Source organism: Populus euphratica, unplaced genomic scaffold (assembly GCF_000495115.2).
Source record: "Populus euphratica unplaced genomic scaffold, PopEup_1.0 scaffold78.1, whole genome shotgun sequence".
NCBI classification, from domain to species: Eukaryota; Viridiplantae; Streptophyta; class Magnoliopsida; order Malpighiales; family Salicaceae; genus Populus; species Populus euphratica.
This window is the reverse complement of record NW_011499867.1, coordinates 222576-233829: the sequence shown is the minus strand read 5'-3', so window position 1 is coordinate 233829 and position 11254 is coordinate 222576. Positions and strand designations below refer to the sequence as shown.

Sequence of the window (11254 nt, the reverse complement as noted above, 5' to 3'; positions counted from 1 at the left end):
AAAACATATATTCCTTAATGTATTTTCATGTACATCATTTTTTATACATGATGATGTGTTGCATGCTATATATATATATGTTGATTTCAAAGTTTACGCCATATAGACAGAAAAAACATGAACCCAGTGGCAAGTCACAGCAAGAGATTGCATATTATCCGTGGTAGGATAGACAAGAACATAACCTTGTATCAGCTGGATGATAAAGAAGGAGATATTTACTAGTTTTGAATAACTAAAAGAAGATGTAAAGAGCCAGAAGAAAAGAATGTGCAATGTAAGAAGAGGAAAATCCAATCTATAAATAGTTTACTTTGATTCTTCTGGGGAAACAAAGAAATACACTCTTAAGATCATCAGAATGACCATTTCAAGTCATTACAGCTGAGATTAAACAGCTTTATGCAATGGGAAACCACACACCTTGCCAATGTTGTAGAGTGACATGTCAGCTATGCATCATCTTCAAAAAGCTTAAGTTCACGGTACATTGAAGTGAATTTCAGATGTAGGAGTAACAATACTGTTCAGACCATAACATCCATTCACAAAGGATGCTCTTTGAAAGCTTATCATAAAAACGCTTCACTGGCCTTTGCTCCCAGGATGTAACCATATCATCTTCCTCTGAACGTACGAGCCTTAAAAAATCAAAGAGAGGTGACAGGTGACAAAATTGCAGAGTCTAGCATTAGAAAAGAAGACAGCTTGTCCATATAGGAGTAAATTTCCACCATCAAGAGTGTCATGGAATAGGATTCATGATTGAAAACGATTCAGTGTTGATTGAGCATGAAAGGAAACACAGGATGCATACAACTAACAGTGAATTAAACTTAAACGCATGTGGCTGGATGGAAAATCATCCCCATCACTTAACTGGCCACTGGATGCCCTCTTGTTGACTAAAAATCTATGTTTTTTTCCCTGCCCTTTCTTGTTCTAACACTAAATTGGGCCACAGACTCCCTATTTACATCACCTGATTGCCAGTTATTACATGAGAAATTAAAAGAAATGCCAACCAGCTTGATTATTTATCGGTTTCATATCATTTAAGACAAAAGTGTTTATAGGGCATCCATGCACGACAAAAAATCACGAAAATACTAAATAAATCCAAGTCTACTTGGGCAGCTAACCTTATACTTGGAGGAAAAGGATTAACCAATCACCAACAATTTCATAGACAATTGATAACTAGGCAAACGCAACAAGATCAAAAATAAAATAAAATCATAAGAGAATCAATATACCGCTATCCTTTCTTAGTGCGTTTCTGTCCATTTCAATCAGCAGCTTCTCATTGGTACATTTTCCTTTCCCATAAAACTAACTGCAAGGAAAAAAAAAAAAACCCAAATTTGCCCATTTAAAACAATAACCATCTTGATATATATTTATACAAACCAAACTTACTCGACTTGCCTATACAAAAACACCCCTAATAGAAAGAAAAAAGAAAAAAAAGCCATGAGAAAAAATCTGGCAGTGATGAAAGGAAAAGGAAAGAAATATAAGGATGACTGTAGCCTCCTTCCTTTCTTAGTGGAGGAGACTGTTCACCATCCCATTTTGCTTTTGGACATTAAGGAAAGGAAGATTCTACAAACACATTGCTTCTTATTTGCATAAATCCCTTCTATGTCCTCCTCAATTCAGCTTTTCTTGAAAAAAAAAATTAAACGATATTATTTCCTTCAAATTGACATCTATAAAACTTTTATCGATCCCTTTAAACAGATAAATCCATACAGCAACATCACTTAATTCGATTAAAGAAACAAATTAGAGGTAGTAATCTTACCCGAATCGTTCAAAAATTTATTGTGGCGATCGCAAGCGTTGAGGCCTCGAATATGAGATTGATATTTCCTGTAAACAACAAAAATCTATAAATGATAAGTCCATGGAAGGATACGTCCATGCAAAGAAAAATAGGAAGTGAAGAAATGTACTGTTTTATCTCTTCTCTTTCGAAAATTGCAGGTTTCACATAGCCAAAAGAGACCATCTCTCTTCCTTTCGAAATATAAAACCCTAGAAAGCAAATCTGTAAGAAAATTTTGCTGCCGTGTATAATCAGATGGTGTGTCGTCCAGTGCTCGTTGAAATTCCATGACAAGGCCACGACATAGAATTGGATGCTTTCGCATTTGGAAGCCGTTTGGTATTGCGGTTAAAAGAATTTAAATATTTTTATATATTAATATTAAAAATAAATTTAAAAAATAAAAAAATTATGTTAATAAATTTTTAAATTAAAAGTAAATTAAAAAATAATCATTACTGCATTATCATGCATTATCATACAAGACTTTGAATATTATAGGGTTTTTTTTGCTATTTTGATAAAAGTTTGATGGAGTTTTTTCTTTTTTAGTATAAATAAATTATTTTTTAAAATTAATATTTTTTACATATTTTTCAATAATTTTAGTGTACTAACATAAAAAACCTTTTAAAAAATATTTTTTTATTAAAAAATATTTAACAAGCATGTATTTTGTCTTGAATTGAACCATGTGAATTGATTGGTGTTAATATAGGGAAGATGCGTGTTCTACGAAGAGAAAAGGAAAAATAATATCGTCGCATACCTCATAATCTCATAATCTTGGTATCTCATGTTCAAATTCAACTCATTTTAATAAATGTCTCCCTCCCCAATTAGTTAAATTGTCTCTTTCTCAACCACCGATGATTTATTCTATTCATGTTATAACCCCTCCTTCGAACACTATTTTTTTATTTATTACAAAATATTTTTTTATATTTTTAAATTATTTAAATAGGTTTATATAAAAATAATTTTTAAAAAATAAAAAAAATATTATTTTAATATATTACTAAGTAAAAATTATTTTAATAAACAACTCATAATTACATTTTTAAATAAGCACAACCCCACCGTGCTTTTTTTTTTAGTGTACCTTCTTTAAATTATTTTATTTTAATATTTTTGAATAATTTTAATATAAGGATATTAAAACTAAATTTTGAAAAAAAAAAAATATTTTTTAAAAAAATCTTTTAACACATTACAGAATACTATCTTACAAACCCTTCCCACCCGTCCAGGGACCGCCACAGATTACCAATAAAATAAACCATTTTTTTCCCTTAAAAAAAGATTTTCTCTGTTAGAAAGTATCCCCACGGGCCACAGCTGCGAAGGAATTGTCGTTTAACACGCTCATTCTGGACACGGTTTGTTCCTATCGCCGTTGAGAAAAAAGGGTGACCTTCCAGGTCTTACGTGGCACGACACTATTGGGTAAGTAAAGTAAAGCACAATCAAACAAGAAAGAAAAACTGTAGTCTAGGCGTACCTTCAGTCAAAAATAAAAACAACCGTCTCCCACTCATCTCCTTTTTTTATTTTTATTTTCCATTTAATAAAATAAAATAACTTTCTTGTTTTGAAGTACAACCGTCTCCCACTCATCTCCTTTTTTTTTTATTTTTTTTGTCCATTTAATAAAATAAAATAACTTTCTTTTTTTGAAGCTTTTGCAAAAGGAAAAGAAGAAATATTTATGGCAATGTATGATCTGTTTCATCTCCGATCTTCCAATTCCGATAATTACCAAGTCAAAAATATTAGTGTCGGTGGAGGCGTCCCTGAGATCTAGCTTTTGGTGTGTCGTCGCTTTCGTTTCCTGTAAGCTTTAGTCATTTCTCTATTAAGCACATCCATTTACAGCTATGTTACACCTACTAAGAAAAAGAAATCCCCTAACTAATTATGTGCTTAAATTATTTATTTAAATAAATAAATACACACACAGAAAGAGAGAAACAGACAGAGCTGTTACTTTGCACTGCTCGTCGTCTTTCTACCTTTTCATTTCTTTCTCCGTAGCATCGGTCGATCTTTGACTGTTAGAGTCTGTAAGTAACTATTCACTTTCTGATTTCTGTTTTCTATTACTGCTTTGATTTTGAACTAAATTCAATTTGATTTCTAGGAGATCGAACCGAGCGTGTCGTTTTTGTCTGGAATTCAAAGTCAATTTAGAGTCAATTTTTGTTAATTTATGTTTGGTAGCCAAGAAAATGAAAGTTAAATTTTTCATTGCGTTGTTTGTAATGCTGTTATAGTTTCTTGTTAACGCTTTGATTTGAGGTTAATTAACTTGTTTTTGGTGAATTTGCCTGTGTATTTACCGTGAATACCGATGGTCAGTAAACTGAATTGGTGGCTTAATTCAGTGGATAATATTTATAAAGTTTGTGTGTTGATCTTGTGTAGTTATTGAGCGGCGCAGTTTGATTCTCACCCTCTCTTTATGCAGTAGTCCAGAGAGATAAGAGGTTGCTTCTGAGGTTGAGAGTTAGAGAAGCTGACGCTTCGTTGCTCTCTGTATGATTAGGGATGCATAGAGTTTGTTGAGACCGAACAGTTATTGCCATCCACTGTTCAACTCTGTGATAAAGAGAGCAGCTATCGATGGAATCAGAAGGTGAAACCGGGGTAAGTATAGATGGCGATTCAATTAGTTTTTGGTTTGATTGAAGAATTTATAGAAAGATAGACAGTACTGTTGCTCACTTAAAGCTTGAACTGTGACTGTTTTCTGTGATTTTTCTTCTTAGAATAGCCTGGGCGTTTTAGTCTGGTTTAGGTCACTCGGTGGAACTAGGTTCATTCAGATTCCTTGTATGGTTTCTGAAATAATTTGCATTTTGCTTGGTTGCGCAGGGGAAGCCCATGACAAGTATAGTTGGACAGGTTTGCCAGATCTGTAGTGACAGTGTTGGGAAGACTGTGGATGGTGAACCATTTGTTGCTTGCGATGTTTGTGCATTTCCAGTGTGCAGGCCTTGCTATGAATACGAGAGGAAGCATGGCAATCAATTTGTTGCTTGCGATGTTTGTGCATTTCCAGTGTGCAGGCCTTGCTATGAGTATGAGAGGAAGGATGGGAACCAGTCTTGCCCTCAGTGCAAAACCAGATACAGGAGGCACAAAGGTATGTTGAACAGCATTGTGTTACTGGATGCCTTACCCAATGCCAGAAAATGAAGAGATTTTTATTCTGAGTTGAATGCAACTATGATTGTTGAGGACATGTAATTTTTATCTTGTAATATCACATTAACGTTTGAATGTTTATTAATAATGTGAAAACTCTTTCTTCCATGCAATGGAATGGAAAATGAAAATTTTCACTGGTTAAATGATGTTTTTGTTTGATGTTATTTATTTTGAAATAATATTAGCACTGATTGTGAAATGATATCAGGTAGCCCTGCCATTCTTGGTGATAGAGAAGAGGATGGTGATGCTGACGATGGTGCTAGTGATTTTAATTACTCTTCAGAAAATCAAAACCAGAAACAGAAGATTGCAGAACGCATGTTGAGCTGGCAGATGACATTTGGACGGGGGGGAGATCTTGGGGCTCCAAATTATGATAAAGAGGTTACACATAACCATATTCCACTGATTACCAATGGACATGAGGTAAAGTCAATCAGATTCTGGAATGCTGCTATCCTTTTTTAAAAAAAAAAACAATACCTTGAAATTGATATGAATTTTATTTTTTTATATGAACCTGGAGTTTAATCTTTACCTGCAAGTAACTTTTAGGTTTCCGGAGAGCTGTCTGCCGCATCTCCTGATCATATTTCTATGGCATCTCCTGGAGCTGCTGGTGGGAAGCACATCCCTTATGCATCTGATGTCCATCAATCATGTATATCTCTCTTTCTTGTGTAATATGTTTGGATGCTATGTGGTCATATGTGGTACTCATCCTGTGTGCTCTTTGCAGCTAATGGGAGGGTTGTGGACCCAGTAAGGGAGTTTGGTTCACCAGGACTGGGCAATGTGGCCTGGAAGGAGAGAGTAGATGGCTGGAAGATGAAGCAGGACAAGAATGTTGTTCCTATGAGTACTGTCCATGCTCCTTCTGAAAGGGGTGTTGGAGATATTGATGCCGCTACAGATGTGCTTGTAGATGACTCTCTACTGTAAGTTTCCACGTGGTTAAGTTAATTATGTTTTCATAATTCATAACAATAATGACCCGGGGAGTGGGGCCTTCCGAATTTTCACACCCTGCAATCTATTCTGATATTTGGAGCGTTGGCAGCAAGCAATAATTGATAACATGAAACTAGGTACCAGGTACACTCAACAACTAGACCATAATACTCTTGTCTGTCTTTGCAGGAATGATGAAGCTCGGCAACCTCTCTCAAGGAAGGTTTCCATTACTTCTTCTAGGATTAATCCATACAGGATGGTCATTGTTTTGCGGCTTATTATCCTCTGCATTTTCTTGCATTACCGAATCACAAATCCTGTGCCCAATGCATATGCTTTGTGGTTAATATCTGTGATATGTGAGATTTGGTTTGCAATATCCTGGATATTGGATCAGTTCCCTAAGTGGCTCCCTGTAAATCGTGAAACGTACCTGGACAGGCTTGCTTTGAGGTAGGGTCCTTTCTTTTGCATCTGTCCTCCAACTTGCTATATCAGATCACTTTTCAAGTAAATGCTGGTTCCAGCAATGATGTTTTTTTTTTGTCTTTCCTTTTCTTTTCCATATTTAAGATTTTAATTTTTGTTCTATATGGGTAACAGATATGAACATGAAGGAGAACCATCACAGCTAGCTGCGGTTGACATTTTTGTCAGTACTGTGGACCCATTAAAGGAGCCACCTCTTGTGACAGCAAACACAGTGCTATCTATTCTTGCTGTTGACTACCCAATTGACAAAGTCTCATGCTATGTCTCTGATGATGGTGCTGCAATGTTGACATTTGAAGCTTTGTCTGAGACTTCAGAGTTTGCCAGAAAATGGGTACCCTTCTGCAAGAAATACAACATTGAACCTCGGGCTCCAGAATTCTACTTTTCACAGAAGATTGACTACTTGAAGGATAAAGTGCAACCATCTTTTGTCAAAGATCGTAGAGCTATGAAGGTATCAATTCAGTGCTTCATTTACTTAACTCTGCCAATGTTTTCCATGGTTAAACCTTTCATATGGTAACTATTTCCCCTTGCTGCAGAGAGAATATGAAGAATTTAAAATTCGTATTAATGGGCTTGTTTCCAAGGCACAAAAGGTGCCTGAAGAAGGATGGATTATGCAGGATGGGACCCCATGGCCTGGAAATAACACCAGAGACCATCCAGGAATGATTCAGGTAACAACATTTCAGCATTTTATGATTCGAGTTTTTTTCTGGCAGATGTATTCTCTCAAGTTTGGTAAATTTTCTCTTCTAGCCCATAAACTTAAAAATCACTGATATTGGGCGCACCTGAACAGTTTATTGGATCTTGTTTTTCTGCACATTATCTCCCTTGTATACTCTTTAGTGTTTTCCCCTTGTCATGTCATGTCCTGTCTCATGCCTTCTATTCTGCCGCCAACTGTTGGTAATTTTGGATTTTGATTAATAGGTTTACTGAAGCTGATCAAATGAACTCTGATCCCAAGCAGTAGTAACCTAAGAAAGTTTTCATTTTTTCATCTTCAGGTTTTCTTAGGGCAAAGTGGAGGGCTTGATACTGATGGTAATGAGCTGCCACGGTTAGTTTATGTTTCTCGTGAAAAGCGTCCAGGCTTCCAGCACCACAAGAAAGCTGGTGCCATGAACGCACTTGTGAGTAGTAGCAGTAAAAGTAATTATATGATGTATGTATGTAAATTATTTTCTTCGGTTTTAGGCTCATTTTTAACATTGACATGCAACTTGTTCAGGTTCGTGTGTCAGCTGTGCTAACTAATGGGCCTTTCTTGTTGAATCTTGACTGTGATCACTACATAAACAATAGCAAGGCTTTGAGAGAAGCTATGTGTTTCATGATGGATCCTAATCTTGGAAAACATGTCTGCTATGTTCAATTTCCACAAAGATTTGATGGCATTGACAAGAATGATCGATATGCCAATCGCAATACTGTGTTCTTTGATGTAAGTTCTGCATCAATTGATTAAGTAATATTTGTCTTTCCAGCATGATGTCATGAACTGGTTTTTTTGGCTTTGTGCTATGTCTGTTATGTGTTGATGATTTGGATTATCAAAAAGCTGCATAAAGCATTTGCCATTGTTAAGTGTTATATTTAATATCTTCTTTTTGCCTGAATTTTAGATAAACTTGAGGGGTTTGGATGGTATTCAAGGACCTGTCTATGTGGGCACTGGATGTGTCTTTAATTGGACGGCATTGGATGGTTATTAACCTCCCCTCAAACCCAAGCATAAGAAACCAGGGTTCCTGTCTTCACTCTGTGGTGGATCACGAAAGAAGAGTTCTAAATCAAGTAAAAAGGGCTCTGACAAGAAGAAATCTGGAAAGCATGCAGATCCAACTGTACCTGTTTTCAGCTTGGAAGATATAGAAGAGGGCGTTGAAGGTACATTTCTATGTTCTCTCTTTCTGCTTTGTTGATAAATATATTGGTAGAAGGCACTTGTTTCATCCTCTTACTGTGGGAGAGGGTTTAACAGCAACAGTATCTTTTGATGAGATAGCCATAAACTGAATCCGGTCTTTAACCGACTCTATAATGGTAATTGAAACAATATTATTGTAAACCTTTAGTGCAGAAGCAAGATACATTGTATTTTTTAATTTTGTGGGAAAATAGTTAATTGTTTATAGAAGTACCAACTGACCTTGCCTGGGTAGCAAGAATTGATAGATGGAATATTTTTGGTTTTCAAATTACTGAATTACAACAGGCGTGGCTAAGACTTTTTATGCACATTTGAAAATTCAGGAGCTGGATTTGATGATGAGAAGTCACTTCTCATGTCACAGGCGAGCCTGGAGAAGAGGTTTGGCCAGTCAGCTGTTTTTGTTGCTTCCACGCTCATGGAGAATGGCGGTGTTCCTCAGTCTGCAACTCCAGAAACTCTTCTTAAAGAGGCTATTCATGTCATCAGCTGTGGTTACGAGGACAAAACAGATTGGGGATCTGAGGTGTGCTTATGCCTTTTACTTATTGCTTTGACTTTCATTTGGGTGCTGTTATTGAGGAAATTTAGGCATGTTGTGGATTTGAGGACCATGATCTAATATTCTTGAGATCTTGTCTTGGTTATGAGGAGGAGGATGGAAAATATAATCATGACCAAAAAAGTGATCTGTTAGAAGATAATCCTTCCATTACCGTACTACAGAGTTTAAAGGCCTAAAGCAGGCCTCTAGATTAGGCAAACCTTACAACTGAGTTACATTCTAGCTGTTCATTACAAACTCCTCTAATTTAGCTGATTTCATTGCATTCAAACAATCTTTGCATACTCCATTTCTTCTTGATTCCTCACCAGACATGAATGCTTGTTTCTGAACTGCAGATAGGATGGATCTATGGTTCTGTTACAGAAGATATTCTTACTGGTTTTAAGATGCATGCCCGTGGTTGGCGGTCAATTTATTGTATGCCCAAGCGCCCAGCCTTTAAAGGGTCTGCTCCTATTAATCTTTCTGATCGTCTGAACCAAGTGCTTCGATGGGCTCTGGGTTCTGTTGAAATTCTTCTCAGTCGGCATTGTCCAATTTGGTATGGCTATGGTGGTAGGCTGAAATGGCTGGAGAGGTTTGCATATGTAAACACTACTATTTATCCAATCACTGCCATTCCTCTTCTCTTTTACTGCACGCTTCCAGCTATCTGTCTATTGACAGACAAGTTCATCATTCCACAGGTTAGTTACACCTCAATGACTGTCCATGCCACCTCTATGTCCAAACTTGGACTTGAAGGCATTTTGTTTATCTGCGCTCCTCTTTTGTGCAGTCCCTGCTCACATGGGATCTGCCTAGAGGGAGGTAGTATGTTAATGTGTGTGATTTTAAAGAAACGAAATATTGTCAATATGGCATGTTGGATGGATTGCTGAATTGTTGGAATTTCAACCGCATGGGATGTGATTTATGGATACATATTCAATTGGCATCTGATTTATTGCCTGTGTGTAACTTGCAATGGCTGTATCTTTAGCATCTACTAATTTTCTTTTGCTCGACTTGTTCTGCTGCAGATTAGTAACCTCGCAAGTATATGGTTTATTTCTCTATTTCTTTCCATCTTTGCAACCGGTATTTTGGAGATGAGGTGGAGTGGTGTTGGGATTGATGAATGGTGGAGGAACGAACAGTTTTGGGTTATTGGTGGTGTTTCAGCCCATCTTTTTGCTGTTTTCCAAGGCTTGCTCAAAGTACTCGCTGGCATTGACACTAACTTCACTGTCACGTCCAAGTCATCAGACGAGGACGGTGATTTCACTGAACTGTACATGTTTAAATGGACAACTCTGCTTATCCCCCCAACAACTCTCCTCATCGTTAACTTGGTAGGTGTTGTTGCCGGGATATCCCATGCCATCAACAGTGGTTATCAGTCGTGGGGTCCACTCTTTGGCAAGCTTTTCTTTGCCTTCTGGGTGATCGTCCATCTCTACCCTTTCCTCAAAGGTTTGATGGGTCGACAGAACCGGACACCCACCATTGTTGTCGTGTGGTCTATTCTTCTTGCATCCATCTTTTCGTTGTTGTGGGTGAGAGTTGATCCTTTCACCACTAGAGTTACAGGTCCGGATGTTGAGCAGTGTGGCATCAACTGTTAAAGAAAATATGAGACTGAAACTCATTTTGTGTGCTATACTCGTCAGTGTAAGGAGGTGGGGTTATGTAATTCTCACATACCTTTTTTCTGTGTAACTTGTTATGATGTTGATTTACATGTGCAGATTATAGTGATGTACTTAAATTATTTTGATGTTCCATGAGGGGAGTTGTTTGTAATATTTTGGACGTCAACTTCTAGACTTCCGCTGGTGGAACAAAAATTCAATTTATTTCGCAACTTCACGTTTACAAGAAGATTCCTTGCATGGTTCCCCTTCAATTTGTCCTCATATTTGCCAGCTGGTCTCCATTATGTCAAAATCGCCTTCAGCAAAAAATGAACAAGAAACCTTGTAATTCGCAGTTGCAAGCAAGCTCCTTTCTGTCCAAAATTTAAATCATTCAGCAAAGTTTACTGGCAATGTAAGAATTTCAACCGGATAATAGTAGGGTTCCACTTGATTCAAAGATAGTGGGACTCATGGAGACAATCACCTTCGAAAGTCGGTCGGTCTGTCTTATTTTAGGAATCTGATAGTCACTGTCTTGAGTCTTCATGTGACTATAGGAATTTCTCGCATTTTCTGTAATAAGAAAAGATTGAGCCGGTGGTGCTGTGATATAATGCAAATTGCATACTGGC

At 36.9% G+C, this 11254-nt stretch overlaps 1 protein-coding gene and 1 long non-coding RNA gene across 3 annotated transcripts; one reads left to right on the top strand and one right to left on the bottom strand.

Annotated features, from left to right (window-relative positions):
* Positions 1-284: 284 nt before the first annotated feature.
* LOC105126314 (uncharacterized) lies at positions 285-2131 on the bottom strand. Of its 2 annotated transcripts, none has more exons than XR_842389.1 (4): positions 1959-2129; positions 1808-1875; positions 1257-1336; positions 285-641 (listed from the first exon to the last, which is right to left on the bottom strand). It is a non-coding gene; the product is annotated as an uncharacterized LOC105126314 (long non-coding RNA). The 2 variants fall into 2 exon arrangements; XR_842390.1 differs by lacking the exon at positions 285-641 and adding an exon at positions 673-982 and having other exon boundaries at positions 1959-2131.
* Positions 2132-3493: 1362 nt separating this feature from the next.
* Positions 3494-10866, top strand: LOC105126313 (cellulose synthase A catalytic subunit 3 [UDP-forming]-like). Its single transcript, XM_011027140.1, is given in 17 exon segments — positions 3494-3664; positions 3776-3894; positions 4299-4477; positions 4706-4824; positions 4900-4976; positions 5250-5470; positions 5600-5705; positions 5784-5982; positions 6185-6451; positions 6602-6947; positions 7036-7173; positions 7510-7635; positions 7734-7946; positions 8128-8392; positions 8759-8961; positions 9339-9689; positions 10026-10866. Coding segments are annotated over 15 exon segments (3240 nt in total). The 5' UTR covers positions 3494-3664; positions 3776-3894; positions 4299-4453; the 3' UTR covers positions 10611-10866.
* The last annotated feature ends 388 nt before the right edge of the window (positions 10867-11254 follow it).